The sequence below is a fragment of the Chanos chanos genome, chromosome 8 (assembly GCF_902362185.1).
Source record: "Chanos chanos chromosome 8, fChaCha1.1, whole genome shotgun sequence".
NCBI classification, from domain to species: Eukaryota; Metazoa; Chordata; class Actinopteri; order Gonorynchiformes; family Chanidae; genus Chanos; species Chanos chanos.
Genome location: NC_044502.1, coordinates 5,077,209 through 5,096,451, shown reverse-complemented (window position 1 = coordinate 5,096,451; position 19,243 = coordinate 5,077,209). Strand labels below are relative to the sequence as shown.

At 43.5% G+C, this 19,243-nt stretch overlaps 1 protein-coding gene across 1 annotated transcript in view; it reads right to left on the bottom strand.

Annotated features, from left to right (window-relative positions):
• Positions 1-8,238, bottom strand: part of LOC115817955 (voltage-dependent L-type calcium channel subunit beta-4) — a 19,482-nt gene extending 11,244 nt beyond the window's left edge. Inside the window, 2 exon segments of the mRNA XM_075353592.1 lie at positions 6,258-6,341; positions 8,176-8,238. Of these exon segments, the coding sequence (XP_075209707.1) occupies positions 6,258-6,341; positions 8,176-8,238 (147 nt within the window).
• Between the last annotated feature and the right edge of the window lie 11,005 nt (positions 8,239-19,243).

Below are 19,243 nucleotides of genomic sequence, written 5' to 3'. Positions count from 1 at the left end.
TAGGGCCCAAAATTTCTAGCGGTGCCCCTGCTTAGTCTTAACAAGAAACTCACTGCTGCTGACACATGGGCTCATTTTGACAATTGCCTTCTTGTAATTAAATGGACAACATGATTTTGTCTGATATATTGTTTCAGCAGACAGATTTTTTTTTTTTTTTTTTTTCCAAATTTATATTTTGATATTCATTAAGCACTGAACAAAAAAAGCCTTAAATCCTGCCAATCGGAAAAGACTGCTTTCTTCCACCTCCTGTTAGGATAATTAGACATGTGAGAACAGTATCAACACCATCATACATCACTCAGAAAACCTGCAATGGACAGTAATATTACTTCGGGGCTTTTTGTTTGTTTGTTTGTTTGTTTTTGTTTGTTTCTTACACTTGACATCCCAAGAGAGAATGGTAATGGTAAATCCATGTATTTTTTTTTAGTGGGATTTAGAGTTTTAAGTCTAGACTAGTTTCCTCACCAGTCTTGTTCGAATGAGCTCTTCCTCATCCAAAATCCAAGGGTTTGCTCTAGAAGCATTCTCTGGCACTGACAGATGCTAAGGTAAGGGTTTTAATGAGCCCATGAGTCAAAAGGAGGGAGATCTTCATATACAGTTAATATGTTTGAATGCAGCCTTAATCTTCTACAATGAAATCTTAACTATGACATCACAATGACATCATGACATCATAATGCCTTTGAATGGATCTGATTCCACACATTCTAAGTATATCTGTGATGTCCACAGAGAGTGTACAGGGGTTGTTAATGTTGCAGCGTCGGGTTTTATAGGCTGTTCTGTCGTTTACGGTGTGACTCTACTGTGTGCTTCTTCAGCCATGTCCTTCAGTGTGAAAAGGCCGTACCGCTCTTCCCGAACTCCTCATTAAAACGATGTGTCACTGTTACACAGTGGCATTACCATCAAAGACAACCTTCACACTGCAAATCAGTCAGACAGAAGAACCTCATCACGCTCACGCATACACACAGGCACACTCTCTCACACACACACACACACACACACACATACACACATGCACACATGCACATGTGCACTGAAACATAGTCAAGCAGATACGCACACATGCATGTAAACCCACGGATACACACAAATGAAGCACATGTATCCAAAACACATAAATCATGACTTAACACACGCACATACACACACACACACACACACCTACACACACGCGCACACACACACACACACGCACACAAGCACACACACACACACACACTCACATTCACACACCAACACACAGATACATAAGTCACCACACTCTCTCTCTCATACACACATATTCACATACATTGTGCACAATCACCAACACACACAAACACACACACACACACCTACACACTCTTGCGCGTGCGCACACACACACACACACACACACACACACATACACATACAGACACACACACATATTCAACACACATACATACACACACACACACACACACACACACACATATTCAACACACATACATACATACAGAAACATTTCTCAGTTCTTGGTGCTTGTGTAAGTGTTCCTTTTCCTCTTTACACTGGAGAGAGATAGGAACCTTACAGAAAACACAGAGGCTACAGCTGAAGGCTTGTGTTTGGGCCCCTCAAATGTTACATCACATCACACGTAGGATCCACGCAACGTCCGTGTGCTCTCTCTCCGTTCGCACCGCTCTGGCATTCCGTCAGACATCCTCAAACATGTGACTCACAACACAACACAACACACATCTTTCCTCTGCCCAAATCACCATCAACACCGTGGAGGGGGAAACCCCCCCCCCCCCCCCCCCCCCCAAAAAAAAACGGGAGGCTGGCCCTTTAATAAAAAAAAAAAAAGAGAAAAGAAAAGAAAGAAAAAGGACAGATGCAGCCCTTTGCTCCTATGTAAAGTAGCTCATATATATTTTACACATAATGCAAATTCCATGGCTGAAAAAGGAATCAGATCGCGTCCCATGAGCACAGAGAATAAACAGCACTGCATGTGTTTTGCCCGGCGCGACGTAGAATTGTTCTCTTTCTGGGTAAATTTAGAACGGCCGTGTAGTACCGTCTCTGTGTTTCACCGACGTCCCGTACTATACGTTCACAGCCAGGGAGTGGAGTGATCATTAGGGATGCGTGCTATACTTAAACTCACACACACTCACACTCACACACACACACACACACACACCGATCGTCATCTCTCCACAGTAGAACCCCCCCCCCCGGTAATCGGTACAGTGACTTTCTCGGAACATCTCGGTATTGCTGAATCTTGCAGGCCCCGCTCGTGTATACTCATCTCTCTCTCTCTCTCTCACACACACACGCACAAACACATACACACACACACACCACATACACACACATACACCACACATACACACCGCACCACACATACACATACATACAGCAACGCTAAGAAACACACACACACACACACACATGCACACACACACAAGCACAAACACACACACACACACACACACAGTATGGGCGAAAAAATCTTCTCACTAAAACCCACACTCACCGCCTCCGAGTCTTCAAATCCATGCAGGTACAAATTGTCATACATGGAGGTTTGCTATTCCAGTGAGCCCCTCTTGAAGAACAGAAAAGAGAGAGAGAGAGAGAGAGAGAGAGAGAGAAATAGGAGGAGGGGCTGGAAGGGGAGGAGGAGGAGGAGGAGGAGGAGGAGGAGGAGGAGGGAGCCACCACCACCACAAAAAAAAAAAGAAAGGATCGATGAGGGGGATGACGATCCCCTCACTCCACGGAAAGAGAGACAGAAAAAAATAGCAAGAAATCCAGAGAGAACAGAGAGAGAGAGAGAGAGAGAGAGAGAGAGGGAGGGAGGGGGGGAGGGAGAGACAGGCAGGCCTGTGCGGCTGTTGGCCTGGCCTGCTTCTCCTTCTTCTTCTACTGCTGCTGCTGCTGCTGCTGCTGCTCCTGCTGCTGGAGACGATGTTTGTTCACTCTCCTCCAATCTCTCACCTCCTCAGGCAGGGAGAAGCTCCCTTGGGTCCTCCTGACGTTGGCATTTCATCATCTCTTGGTACACACACATGCATGCACGCAACACACACGCACGCACGCACACACACACACAATGCTCCGTGTACGCGCGCGAGAGAGAGGGAGAGAGACGGGGGTTGAGAGACAGAGAGAGAATGAGAGAGAGAGAGAAAGGGATGACAGAGGGAGAGCTAGAGAGAGAGAGAGAGAGAGAGAACCCTTCCTCAATCTCTGGCTGATGACACAGACGACTAAGCGCGTGCTGATTGGCTGGGCAGGTTCCCAGTCAGCGATGCTGCTGACGTGCGTTCTCCTTGACTAGGATCATCAGTATAGAGGAGGAGAAAGGTCTGTGCAATTGTGCTGTAACACACATTCTCTCTCTGTCTCTCTCTCTCTCTCTCTCTCTCTCTCCCTCTTTCCCCCTCTCTCTCTCTCTCTCTCTCTCTCTCCCTCTCTCTCTCTCTCTCTCTGTGTCTCATCTGCCAGTTCTCTCTCTTTTTTCCTTATTCCAGATAAATATGTTTTTCCATCAAGTCCCTGTCCGATTCCTCTCTCTCTCTCTCTCATTCTCTCTCTCTCCTTCTATGACGAAATAACGCAATGAATGTCGTGACTACCGGATGTCCTACTTAGTCGCACTAATAACATAGCAGTGTGGCATCAACACACATTTATGCATATTATTTTTTACGATTGACAGAGTAATGTATGGAAGCATATACATTCTCTGCCAAGCGCTAAATTGTTTTAAAAGAGAAACAGAAATATCACGTCTGTTGATGTCTTGATGTCATATTGTCACGCATCTGACGTTAACAATCGGGAAAAAAAAGGCTATATGTCAGCCTGAGAGACATCTGGTACTCTTTGGACAAACTGAAGAAATTTATGGCTACAGAACTGCAGCGCCTAGCAAATCTTAAGTAGGAGACAACGCTTTAAAATTCAGGGAATTCACTAATCAATGCTTTCTGGCAACGCTGACTCCCCAATGTCGGTTTCAGGTGCCAGCTTTCCAGAGCCGAGACATTTCCTACTCAGATTCTGTAGTGAGGTTAATGGAAGTGGCTCTCTGACTTCAGTATTTCTCCGTGTAAAGAGACCATTAAAAAACAGTATCTGTTATTTTTCTGATACATAATGGAAATAAACAGCAGAGATCTGGACCGTTTATGAATGTACAACTAGTGTAACAGTCTGTGTGAGAAAATGATAAATATGTAAGTATGCGGTGTCTGTGTGCACATAAACATACACTAACACACACACAACACACACAACACACGTATGCACACACAGGCACAGATGCAGGCACACACACATGCACATACACACATACACACACACATAGAAACACACACACGTACACGCGTGCACACACACACACACACACTCTCTCTCTCTCCCTCTCTCTCTCACACACACACACACACACACCATGCCACACCACTGTTGCTGTTAGTGGGTCATATAGACAGATGATAACTGCTTGCATCAGAGTGTTGGGTGTGTATCCGATCACCTGAGCTTAGACATGCAGTCATCAGCGCCACTAGGGGGCGTTTAGACACACGACGGGAGGATGGCAACTGAGGAGCAGCGTGTGAAAAGTGAGAGTATAGCTATAGATAGAACAAATGTCTGCCAATCACATTTATGAGTTATGCCCTCGAAAAAGACATTTAGTATATATCTGAATGCTGACTCTGAACGAGGAAAGAGAAAAGAAAGTAAACTCCACAGAAAAATGATATTTTTAAATTACGTCGTAAATTCATATGGAAAGATACACGTTCCCGAGATGTACATCCTATTGGTTGACTAGAGCAGTGTTTCTCAATCTTGCTCCTGGGGGACCCCTGCTTTGCATATCTTCTATCTATCCTTGCTCCGAACACACCTGATTAGCGTGATTAACACGCTCTTGATTAAATCAGGTGTGCTCAGCCAATCCAAAGCGCCGCCGATGAGTTCCGCCGGTAAGGCCGAGCAGGGGAAGATGGGAAACGTGGAGAGGGCAGGGGTCCCCCAGGAGCAGGACTGAGAAACGTTAGATTAGAGCAGTGGTTCTTGACCTTTTTGAGCCGCGACCCCCCCGAAAAACACAGCGCAGGGTTCGCGAACCCCCTCCCTCTCGACTCACCCCTGAAACACACTACGGTCACCGGCTTCGCTTCGTGGCCCGCGCAGAGTGCAGAGTTTGGCACACAGCCTATCAAGGCTATTCCCTCAGCACACGAGACGCGGAAAATTCACTCGTGCCAACTTTCACATGCCAACTTCCAAATACACGCAGGAGCGCGGTATCACCGCCCATAAATTTACAAAACGACAACTAAATCAATTTTGGTTTTAATTACAGCTTTAAAATGTGTTGAAATGTTTGCAAGCATCCAACAGCGCTTTCACACTGGAGTCATTGTGAACGAGGCTGCTCTATGAAGTGAGTGGCAGCACTTGGCAGAAATATGATTGTCATATTAACAAGATGACTTTTTAAGTCTGTTTAAGCACAGAGTAAAAAACACAGCCGTGGGCCAGTGACTTATTCTCACGTGGCCTGGCTTCAGACTTCTCTTCTGGGTGGTCATCTTGAGATTTCTAATAAGCCATTGCTCCACGTTTGGTCGTTTTGGTGCAGACTTGCAGTAGTTAGCTGGCTAGCTGCTGAACCCGTTACTTTTACACGCTGCCGCAAAAACTGGAAAGGCTTTTTTTGGGTTTTTTTTTTACTCAGTGACTTACTCACTCACTCACTCACCCATTCACTTGCTCACTCACTCACTCACTCACCCACTCACTCATTCACTCACTCACTCACTCACTCACTCACCCATTCACTCACTCGCTCACTCACCCCATTGGTATGGGAGATTTGATGGAAAAGTCATTCTCAAAAAGATGTTATCAAACCAGTCCTCAACACCACAAAATAATCTTGTGACTCCCTTGTTGATTGAGAATCACAAGAATAAGGCAAGAGCTAAGAGGCTAACCAGCCATGGCTAACTACGTCTCACACTCACACTCAGGTGTGTGTGTGTGTGTGTGTGTGTGTGCTGTTTACCTGTCTCACACACAGTCAGATGTGTGTGTGTGTGTGTGTGCGTGTGTGTGTGCGTGTGTGTGTGTTTACCTGTCTCACACACAGTCAGGTGTGTGTGTGTGTGTGTGTGTGTTTGTGTGTGCTGTTTACCTGTCTCACACACAGTCAGGTGTGTGTCGGTGCTCTTTACCTGTCTCAGGATGAAGCTGGTGGAGGTGGTGCTCCCGTCAGACCTCTTCAGACGGCTCCGTCTGGAGTAGGTTCCCCGACTCACCTGCAGGGGGCAGGCGGGTTGGGTTTTTTGGGGGAGGAATAAAAACCAATCATCTGACAATCCAACACCAAAGCAACAAAGACAGACAAAACGCCTATTTATCAAACTTGAGTAAAGAGTTAAAGAGGGCTGAGCTGAGGGAGGGAAAGAAAGAAAGAAAGAAAGAAAGAAAGAAAGAAAGAAAGGTTGAGAGAGCTCCCCTTCATTTTTGGGACATGTCCTAACTCTCCGGGCAGAGGGGAGATGAAGAGGGGCAGAACCAGCTGGAGGCTCCTACGTTTCTCGGCAACACTGGGTCAGAGGACAGGGGCAACTGGGGAATATTCAACATGCCTGCAGCCTCTCCTTCCAAACCCACTGGTTTGCATTCTGAGCGTAATTTTAGATCACAGTCCATCCCACCTCATCCTGCCTGTTGTAGATTAACATATGCATTGTGGCAAACTGACTGTAATTAGTGTTGTTAAGATGAACGTGTTCTTGCTTTTTCCCCCAGCAGCCTTTGCAGCAGTATTTTTTTTTTTTTTTTTGGCAGAATGGGTTACCGCTATTGTGAAACATAGAGGGATTAATGGACACGGATACGCCGTGAGTACAGTTAGTGCTAATGATAACAATACCTCCAAGTAAGGATAATTTAATAAAAAAGAAAAAAAAAATTCAGTTTAGACACAGAAAGGTTATTTTCCAATTAGTCCACTTCACAATACAGCCACTACACTAGTTAAATACTTAGAACAAGTTGATTCATTTAATAGCCGCATTGTGAATGAATGGAGACTTAACTGTATTTATTTAGCCATTGAGACTTGACTGTATTCACACCTTAAATCTTTAGAGCTATAACCTGGTCCTGAAGGGCCAGAGTCCTGGTCTTGTCTGACCTCACCACATACTCAACGGCTGGATTTTACCCATAAGGCAAGTGTGCGCAATCCTCAGCCAATCAGAGACGTGTAGTAGTTTGGTACAAACAAAAATCAACTTCTGGATTGGAGGGCTTTGTGGACTCAAACACTTGAATCGTGCACCGCTGCTTCACGCGGACAATGAAAGACCGTCCTTCACCGGATATTTAAATATGATTCTCCATTTCTCTGTTGGAAATTGCCCACAGCTTAAAAAAAAAAAAAAAAAAGGCTGAGCATTAAGACTCGTACCTCTGTGGAATAAGTTAATTAGCCAGCCTCGATTTGTTCCATTTTTAGTACAAGTCTCTTGAGTTGTCTCAGCAGTGTCTGTGTTTAGAAACCAGGGTCTCTTTTTCTTCTTTCAGAATGTTAAACAGGGCCAGGCAAACTGGGTCACCATCATGTCCCTTTCATACCGGTGGCCCATTAAAGCTTTTTAATACTTGGTCTGCTGTGGTCAATTGCCCAGAAAAGCCCCAAAAGAAAAAACAAACAAACAAACAAAAAAACACACTACAGGTGTGATTTAAAAACAAAATACAGGGGAGGGATGCCTTAACAAAAACACATAAGGATTTAAAAATAGGCTATATGTTTTATTTAATCAGATATTTTACTGACCCCTGAATGCAGAATACACTTGACACCCCTGATAACCAGCATTCTTAACACAACAGAAAGAGCATAACTCAGCTTAGTGGTGCTTTTAGGTGTCTGTAACACACTCGTAACTTTTTGCAACGTCTTTTTACAGCCTCTGACTTCAGATGATATTTAAGACGAAGTGATTTGCAAGAGCAGTTAGTCTATAATGTTGCATTTATTTTACCTGTGCTTAGTACGAGTTGAGGCTGGCGAATTGAAGCACGTTTAGACGTAGAGCGGACATTTACCTGAAAAGCTACGCTTAGCTATGCGGTTACCTGGAAGATGGGCGCTTGTATCCCTTCGCCGATCTTATTTCGGATGTAAATATGCCGCGACATCTCAGCCAGTACATCGGTCCAGATTGGAGGTTGCCCACCTGGCCCGGCCCAGTGGAAGTTCGGTGGGTTGCGGACTGCTTGCTCCAGTTTCGGTGATCTATGCTTCCCTTCGCGCAGAGAGAGGTGTTGTCCGGCGTTAGAAAAAAAAAGCTTTGCTGCTCGTCACACAATGTGACAGGTGTCAGGTGCGCGCACGTTGCGAACAAAGCAGCTTGCGTACCACCCTAGTTTTGTTTTGATGAATGAACAAAAAAAAAAACCCCGCTCTAACCTGTCAAGTCAAAGCGCCTTTACACTAAACACGAAAATTCAAGCAGTTTTTTCATAATAATCGAGAGATGAAAAACTAACAAACTCACATACAGACTCTCGCACAATCCTTTCAACACTCGGAAAGAACGGAATAAAACTCAAAACGCAGATACTCTGACACAAAGAGAAAGAAAAGTAATCAGAATGTATATGCTATATTGAAATCACGGCTGAGAAAATGAATATCTAACGCGCTTGTAGGACGCACTGCATAATTACGCGTTCATTTCAGCGTAATGACTTGCTCCGTGTGACTTGCTCCGTGTAGTTTCGCGCTTTTTGTTCAGGCGCATGCATTTTTCACTTGTACCAGAGGGCGGCAGCATCGTTCTTTAGACCACACGACCTGACCACTCTATCGTTCTTTCGTACAGAGCGTGCTATATTCTAAAGTATGTTCAAGGAGTATAAAACACTTTACATTCTTTGTGGAAAAACAAAGGATTGGGCACATTAAACTGACTCATGAAAATGATTCGGTAAAAACAAGTAGGTTACGTTCGGTCACGCTCTTTGGAAGTCACTCTGTAGGATCGCGAGACAAAAAGACGCGACTGCCCACAAATATCCAGATTAAAGGTTCATGAAAACGGAAGGGGGCAGTAGATCGCGTGATAAATTTCGCCCCATGTCGTTCTCATTCTTTTCAAGTGAGTGACTAGGAAGAGTCGGCGGTGCCATAATGGGTAGTGGCCAATCTTCCCTCCTCTCGCTGCAGGTGCACCTGCACGTGCAGGACTGCGTGTCTGACTTGAATTAGCGACACTCGCATCCTTCTTTTTAAGATCGAAGTTGTTCTAATTTACCTCTATTAAAATTTGTATCTCGTGTTGTAGGACGATACGATGCTTTATGTCGAGCTGATAACAGAATTGTAGGTGGATGAATATTGATTATAGTGAGGCCTACAACAGGCAACGAATCATATTTCACGCTATGTACTGTCGTGTGATGGTGTTATAATTATGGTCATTTGAAAGAAAAAAAAAAATCTTGACAATGTAGGAAAAGTAAAAATAGTGATTAGCCTAGTTAGCAGATGGAAAAAGAAAATGCAAGATTAAATTTCGTTCTCTAGGGAACCTCTTAAACCTTGTGACTACTGGCAAGAGCTTTCCTTATCTTCTCCTGTACCTTGAATAGGTAACATCAAATGAAAGTTAACATGAGTTTCCACTAATTGAACAGTTCGTAAATAGCGGCGAGAGAGAGAGTGAGAGAGCATATGTATGTTTGTATGTCGTGGGGTTTTTTTTTTTTTTTGAGTGCTCTAGTTTTCCCTTTTAAGGTCATAAGTTCTTTCCCCTACCTGAGGAGATGCCGGTCAGTGGGCGCTGGTTCATCCGCCCTGAAAAGACTCGTTCCTGTTTTAGATTCTTAAAAGCAGGGATGGAGTGAAGGCTTTTGAATTTTTTACAAACATCTTACCTTTTCCATCACCTCTCAGCTTTACTCCGCGGTCCAGTTCACGTGCCGGGGTTACATATGTAGCGAATCTCTTCTACAATCGTGCGATCGTGTCGGTACACTGACACGGTATTTAAAGATAGCTCCGTAGGCCTACTCAGGTATCGTCGTTCTGAATGAAAGTTTCACTCATGCCCATCCATCCATTCATAGTATCAAAGCTAACAGGCAACTTTCACGAACTTTGATGTATGTTCTTTGCAGCTTTTGTGAAGTTTGGGAAGTTAGGCGTCATAAATAATGATTAGAGAAACCGGAGAGATACTGCGGTTGGTTGCCTATGGAGGTTACGCGCCGTGACCCAGCGGTGCTAGTTCTGCTCAGGTGGGATTGGGACATTTTAATAGAACAATTCGTTTTCATTTTCATTTTATTTTATTGCCACGAAGCGAGAGAGATTAACAGTGACACTGAGAGTGAACGTTTCTGATAGACAGAGTTAGTAAGGGAGGGTGTCTTACCTTCCAGACTGCAGCCTTCTGTTCTGTCGTTTTGTGGGTAAAAAGATATTTTATTGAGCATCTGCAAACTGATAAGCAGAGTACAACGTAGGGCAGATTAAAGAGGTACCTCACTGGTTTGCTAGTGCCGAAATATACCCCTTGTAAAACACTATGTTTAAAAATGAGCTATGCTGAAGTCTACAGCACATGCAGTCTTCCTTGGTGTGGCATTGAACATGTGATTAGATAAATAAAAAAAAAAGTAAACGTGTATTGCTCCTAATTTAAGAACATTGTGAAATTGTAAACATTTATATTTGAAACACTAGTGTTATTTATTTATTTATTTACTTTTTCAAACAAACAAGCAAACAAACAAAAAACAATTCTGAGCACTTTCTGTGATTAGAGACTCCAAGCATTTACAATAGCAAACATCAAACTGCCAGGACACTCTTTGACTAAGAGGTCTATGGAGTATTTGCTCTTTTTTTTTTTTTTTCAATTTCAGAGCCATCAAATCTAATTGTGTCTTTTAAAAAAATGTGTCCAGGAAGAATTACTAAAGGTCAGGGGTCACTTCTTCCCGATAATGACCCCAGTGAAGGATTTTAGGGGTCAGCTCCATTGTCAAAAGGCCAGAGCTGCCCCCCCTCCCTTTTCAAACCTATATGTTGATGGGACAAAATACTACCCCCCCCCCCCCTCCCCCCCAACAAAGATCAACATAGAGGCAGGCATAACGTCAAAAACTCCCCTTGATCTGTTGTACCTTTTGAAGTCATTTATAGAATTTAATTAGAAATTACAGATGATCTCCTCATGCAATGGTACAGCTTTAAGACTATGCGATTAGACATTAAAAAAAAATCCCTTGAGCTGAAAAAAAAAAGTCAAAAATATTTTTAATAGGGCAAAAATTAGGCTCTCTGTTTTTGAAGTTAACAGTTGAAAAGCCCCCCCCCCCCCCCCCCATTCTCAGTTCCTGTATTTCTGGGGGGTATTAGTGTCCTCACATGTTAAGAATTGGTTTGATCACACAAATCCGCTAATGAACGGATACCTCCTGGGGGATTAGGTGACTTTAAAAAAGAGGGAGAGAGAGAGAGAGAGAGAGAGAGAGAGAGAGAGAGAGAGACGGATTAAGTTGTTTTTCTCCTTTTATTCACTGTTTCATCAGGACGACAGTGTCACGGTTCTACTTTGGTAACTTACCGGTCAATCAAAAAAACCAACCGCTTCACTTAAACCGTGTGACAACTCTCTCGTTCACACTCTTCCACGCGTTAAATCAAACCAGTGGTCACGACCCTGAGGGATTTGATGATCAAAATACAACTCGAGAGACTTGGAGAGCAGAGGAGTGAAGGTTAAAATGCTTAGAGCTGAACGAGCACTCACTGTGGCCCACATCTCTGCGGTAAAAGCGTTAAGAGTAAACAGGATGAACAGCTGATGAAACGAGACATGAAATTTTCAAAAAAAAGTGAACACAGTGAACATGTAATGTATGGATTCTGATTGCCCCGTCTATGCTGTCTGCCGTGAATTATGACCAGCTGGTCAGTTCATTTACAGACATCAATACGTCTCTCTCACACACACACACACACACACACACACACACACATACACTTACACACACACACACACATACACACACACACACACACACACACGCACGCACTTCCTGTACGCATTCATGCTGTTGTATAAACCTGCGGTATTTTGTTTATTTGTTGAACTGGACGCAGGACAAAGGCGTTAACCGCCTGAACACGGCAGCGGTGTTGAGTCAGTACGCTCAGACACCCCGACGCTGACTCCCTCGTAAGCTCCGGTCTGACCCGGTCCAGAGAGTCTGCCTGAGGCTGATGTTCAGCCAAGCCCCCCCCCCCCCAAAAAAAGGCTCCATTATCGCCTCAGTTTGACAGCTGCACCCCTTCAGTTTAAACACGTCCAGCCTGCCGCAGCTGAGGCCCGAAAACTTCAGAAACGCACACACACACAAAAAAAATCCGTTACAAGTCATGAAACGCTTCCACCTTTGACCCCTGCCCTTTAGAAACAGACCTAAAGTACGTCAGAAAAAAATAATACACAACCAATCACAGAGTCTCTGTAAGGTTGTCATAAAGTAATATTCTGTTTGTTGTAATCATGACAAACAGTTAATGCCGGCGAAAAAGGGAGGTTTCAGGAACCCTGCGTAATGTAAATATTTGGAGTTAGTCATCGAATAATCCATAAATCAATTCTCCGTTTTATCCACTGGTCTCCGAGCTATCTTCACCCCGGCACATTTTGGCTGGCTCAGTAAAGAGCCTCTAATCAATACAGGGCAGCTGACAGACGACTGTTAAAAGAGACTCTTTCAAGCCTGGGAAAAAAAAGAGGCTCGCCAAATAGATGTGAAAATGAATGAACAAAAAGAGGAAGTCTTTGAGAGTTTAAAAGCAGGATGCAGAGAGACGATGTGAGTGTATTTGTAATCGCCGTCATCTTTTCAAATGATCGACGTTGTTAAAATGTAAGGCAGCGTGAAGAGCAGGTGGAGACAGAACTTTTTTTTTTTTTTTTTTGCGTTCGTGCCAAAATATCAGAGGTGACCTCAATCACCCCCCCTCCCTTTTTTTGAAACAAAATCCTGACTTAAAGCGACCAGACCAAATTCACAAGACAATGCAAACATCAGTAGGTCATATCACAGATGTCTCAAGGATCAATTTTGGGTTAAACTACACTGTGAAATAAGCCCGTTTCTGTTTTGGCAACTTAAGCGAGGTAATAAAAACCATCTTTAAATAAATCTGAACGGATAATCTGATGTGTCTCTAGTTAGCATGTAGCTAATAAGCCAACTTTGAACCCAGACTTTGCTGTCATTTTCGTGCAGGTGAAAAATCAGAGGTGGATCTCCTTCTGGCAAGAAAAGCAAAAAAAAAAAAAAAAAAAAAAAACTTCTTTCACATCAGATTCTCTCATTAATATTAACCAGCTGCCCAAGGACTCCTTCAGAAGACGATTTCCCCCCCAACAGGGACACTCAGCGTGAGGCAACGTAGAGAGAGAGCAGAGTGGAGACACTAAAGCAGAACCTCCATGCACCCTTTCATACATGTTTAATATTTATGACCTTAAAGTGCAGGATGAAGAAGAAGAAGAAAAAAAAGGCAGGGATGAAGGGATAGGTAGAGCAGAAAGGTAGGCAGGGGGGCGAAATCAAGTTTCGACCCCCCTCTTTCGTTCCCTCCCATGACACTCTCCCTCCAAACAAACCGTCTCTGACCCACCTCTGGGAGGGGCTCCTCTGACCTGCCCGTCGCCATACACGTGAAAAAATACAGAGTGGCGCTCGACTCAGGAAAACTTAACGCGGCCTTAGCACGCGGCGAACGTTCAAAACGACCGAAAGACATCCAGATATCGCGTTGGCGATATCCATACGAGAGCGCCGACCACAAAACACTTCAATAAAAGATAATTCATTTAAAACCGCACAGAAAACACAAAACATCTAAACCCACCCCGGCCATTTTCTCAACCCAGCTTTGGTGAAAACATCTTTGTTTTAGATATCCAATCCAGCTGTTCAATACATTTTACATTTAACATTTAATGACACAAGACACACCCATATTTAAAGAAAACTTTCGAAAGAGCTGACGGGCAGATGCATAACTAGCTTTAAAAAAAAAAAACCCACCACACACGAGTTCAGGTACTTAAAAGGAGTGAGTTGGACTGAGAGAAAAATGTTCCCAGCTGAAGGGAAAGAGTACATTACATATATGTCTTTGGCCCGAGTTACAACATTCAGCTGCCGCTGTAAGTCGTTGACGAGAAAGTCTGAAAGATCGAGAGAAAGAGCGAGGGCTGGAAAGACAAAAAAAGTGGTGACATCATGACTGCCTTTGGTGATATACAAGGAGAGAAAGAGTGACTCTGTGTGTGTGTGTGTGTGTGTGTGTGAGAGAGAGAGAGAGAGAGAGAGAGAGAGAGAGAAAGACAGAGGGTGAGATCATGACTTAAACAGACCGATGATTTTATGGTCTCTTTTCCTCTTCTGGCAGAAACAGCAGAATGACCAAAGCTTGGACACACCCGTGCAATCAAGAAATCACACACACACACACACACACACAGAGAGAGAGAGAGAGAGAGAGAGAGAGAGTGAGAGAGAACAACAGAAAAATAACAACAACCAAACATCTGTTAACCATTTATAAACCATTTAGATGGCCCACTGCTATCACAATACTATAGGCGCTAGCTGCGAAAGACCGAATAATTCTCACATCATAAAAGCTTAACTCTGCTGCAAGCTATGCACTGCTCATGTAAAAAAAAAAAAAAAAAGAAAGAAAAAAAAAAAAAAAAAAAAAGACAGTAAACACATCATGAAGGACCACAACTCGGTGACCTAATGTTTAAAAACTACAGTCAAACCCAATTACACTGACGGTTACACCAAAGACCAGAATACTCCACGCCGGCTGAGTCGTTTTCAAACAACACGCGAAGAAGCCATTGATCACAGTCAGAACCATGATGACGGAAACAGTGATGACAGCTCCAATCGCATGTCAAACCAAAATTCATTTGGACATTTTGTATACAGTGAGGGTGGACTGGGAGACACAGCGGACTGATAATCGGAGGGCGGCGCGCTGAGAGATAAATCCAACGTGAAAATGTATCGTTCTTGTTTAACATTTATCGTGGAGAGCATTGTTATTGCCAAAAAAAAAAAAAAAAAACGTTATAGCCACAAAGAAGTGAAGAGCTAACATTGGTGTTGGTATTGGGTATTGTTAATAATGGGGCGTGTCATAAACATATCAGTTTCATACAAGATTAAGCCGATAACAATGCTTATTGTGTAATGACACATGAGGTAAGTAATGTGACCAATCAGGATCTTTATTAATGTTTTGAATATTTGTTATTTTTACCAGGATGTGTCCAGCCTGGTAACTCATGCAGCATCATAGTTGTATGGGGGAAAAAATGTCGTAAACATTTCTCGTTCTCCGCTGGTCTCCATTCTCAGGTGCACCTCAGGGGCTTCTCCAGTTTACCATACCAGTTTAAACCAGATCTAACTATCACATACTCATCCTCAGCTGAGCAAGTGTCTGATCACCTTGGCCCTGGACACCAAGAAATAAACTGTGTTCAGTGGAAATGCACAACACAAAGCATGAATATCAGAGAGAAAGACAGAGAGAGAGAGAGAGAGAGAGAGAGAGGAGAGAGAGAAAGAGAGACAGAGAGAGATAGTGAGAGAGAGAGAGAGACCGAGAGAGACACAGAGAGAGTGAGAGAGAGAGAGAGCGAGAGAGAGAGAGAGAGAACAAATTGAACAACAAAACACACAACAGAAGTCTTCAGAGTACATGTAATTTTATAAATTCTTTTGGATAACAAATTTCCACTCTATCCAGGGTTGTGGTTTGTGCCCCAGGCTTGACAATTCACTGGTGTGTACCTACGTACCAAATGCCAATACTGTTTCAGTACTAACTTCTTACTCTTCCGGAAAAGAGCGTCAACAAGAACAAATAAATGCAAACAATGAAATCTTTGTGTGCAGATACAATCACAGAAGTGTCACATGAAGGGAAGAAAAAGATAAAAGAGAAAAAGAGAAAACAGAGGAATCAAAAAAGTCTTCAATGTCAGTACACCCTTCATTCTATTACTCTCCTCTCTTTTCTCTCTCTTTCTCTCTCTCCTCTCTCCCTCTCTCTTCTCCCCTCTCTCCTCTCCTCTCTCTCCCTCTCTCCCCTCTCTCTCCCTCTCTCTCTTTCCTCTCCCTTATCCTCTCTCTCTCCCTCTCTCTTTCTCTCTCTCTCCTCTCCCTCTCTCTCTCTCCCTCTCTCCTCTCTCTCTCTCCCCCTCTCTCTCTCTCTCTCCTCTCCCCTCTCCTCTCCCTCTCCCTCTCTCCCTCTCTCTCTCTCCCTCTCTCTCTCTCCCCCTCTCTCTCTCTCCTCTCTCTCCCTCTCTCCTCTCTCTCTCCCTCCCTCTCCCTCCCTCTCTCTCTTCTCCCCTCTCTCCTCTCCTCTCTCTCCCTCTCTCCTCTCTCTCTCCCTCCCTCTCTCTCTTCTCCCCTCTCTCCTCTCCCTCTCTCCTCTCCCCTTTCCTCTCGCTCTCTCGCTCTCTCGCTCTCTCCCTCTCTCTCTCTCTCTCTCTCTCTCTCTCTCTCTCTCTTTCTCGCTCTCTCTCTCTCTCTCTCTCTCTACATCTCCAGCAGACTTTTTTTCTGTTCCTCACACATGCTCACTGGTCTGAGTGAAGGGACTCATTAAAGACATTCTGTAAATAGAAGGCCATTACTGAAACAATAGGAGACATGAAGAAATAATGTCCCCGTCAACGCCGTCACTAACGGCAACGACCCCACATCAGCCCCTGCGATGGGATTCACATATCATCCCACTCTGCTATTGGTAATAGCAAAAAAAAAAGGACAGTCAAATACTTTTCTTTATTTATGTTGCACAGATAATTAAATGACATAACATGAATAATACTCATGATTAGAGTAATGAGGTTGTCAAGGTATTGAAAAATGTATAATTCATCAAGATCTATCACAGACAAATAATAATAATAATAATAAAAACCATAAATCATGGTTTGAGAGAAAAGGGGAGAAAGGGTAGTTAGAGAGAGAGAGAGAGAGAGAGAGAGAGAGAGAGAGAGAGAGAGAGAGAGAGAGAGAACTAGTGGATCCCAGCAGTGCCTGTCTGGGCTGTGCTATCAAACATGTGCTACACCTTCTCTAACTTAAAAAAAAAAAACAAAAAAAAAAACTGTTTCTCAGGTCAAAGGTCAGTCTCCTTTGGAAAGTAGGAGGGTTTAATCCTCTTCTCCTGAAGATTAGTCTTTTCTTTTCTTTTCTTTCCCTCTCTTTTTCTCTCTAACAGACACAGTCCTCTGACTCTCGCTTCCCCCTGTCTGATCTCACCTCTGATATCTTTTTCATTACATAAAGAACCAGAATTCAGTCTGTCTGTCTGTCTCCCACTTACAGAGCAGAGATTAAAACAACCATGTATCACAGAAAAATCAGAGAGAACCACGAACAGAGGGAACATCACAGTGTGTGTGTGTGTGTGTGTGTTTTTTTAATTTAGAATGCATCACAGAATGTTAAACTTGTAGGGGTACATTAAATCTATCTACTCTCTCATCCGCAATATATATATATATATATATTGCGGATGAGGGATGTATATATATATATATACACACACACACACACACACATACATACGAACTAAAAGAGGATCATATAGAATCTCAAGTAATGTACCATTGAAATTTACCAAATTATATTCATTGAAAAGACTATAAAAGAGTTCCGGAGTGCTGAAGAGAGAGAGAGACAGAGAGAGAAAGAGAGAGAGAGAGAGAGAGAGAGAGAGAGAGAGAGAGAGAGAGGGGCTCAGAGAGAGAGAGAGATATTTTTTTTGCGGTTTTGTTGACATTGTGTGTAAGTGTTGCTAAGCACTCTACTCATATATATGCTTAACGCTCTCTTTCACACAAATTGCATCATCATTATGCAATCATTCTGTACGGTGCGTGCTGACATGTGATTGTGTTGACATGAAAGTTCTGAAGAATAAGGTTAGTCATTCTCCAGTGGGACTGGGTGTGTGGAGTCATTCTCTCCCAGTGCTGGCAGTAAATTCAGCCATGAGTACAATGCCGGTCTGCTCCAAGAACAAGCCAATGTGTTTTTTTTCCCCCTCCGGGACAACATGCACAGAACTTACAGCGTTGTAAACAAACAAACAAACAAACAAAAATGTAAGAGTTTGCCCAGAGTGAGAAACTGCTGATGGGACCAAAACGTGGCAGGAACCGTCCAGTTTGCTTTTTGTTTCGATTCAAGGCGAACATCAAAAATGTGTCAGACTGCATGTTTGCACTTGGGGAGATATTCAGGTGCTGTAGATTAGCTGAACAGGTGCGTGGTTATCGCCAGTATGCGTAAGCGCGGAAACACATACGCAAGCGTGCGCATGCGCGCACACACACACACACACACACACACTCAGGCACAAGCACTCATGCCCACACACTCATGCATACACACACAAAAACACACACGTACACACACAAACACGCACATACACATACACACACGCACACAAACATACACACACACACACGCACACACACACACTCAGGCACAAGCACTCATGCACACACACAAAAACACACACGTACACACACAAACACGCACATACACATACACACACGCACACGCACAGGCACACGCACACACACACACAAACATACACACACACGCACACACACACAGAACCTAGCTGTGAGTGGTCATTGGGAAAGGTTAAAAAGAAAAAGATGTCAGTTGTAGTCCTGCACCAAAGTTGATTCTGACTGCGCAGTGTTGACTTAAGCATTGAATACTGTGAGATGATTTGAGTTTATTTCAATACTCAGACATTTGCTTTTTCACTGACACGATGTTATCTGTCTACATTTCATCTGTCAGCTTTTATCTTTTTTTCCTGATTTACCACAAAAAAGGAGTGGTACACACTGACATTCTGAGATGGAACCCGGCATAGATTTCTACCATACACCTTACACAAACACACACACACACACACAACGTGAAACTGTGGAAAAAGATGTTGGCTGCGTCTGCTTTGCTTACAGTAACTGACAGCTTCCAAATGCTATCCTGTTTATCAGGTGGGCAGACCTGGCTAGCCCAAAACATTTCTGAAATATCCTCCATC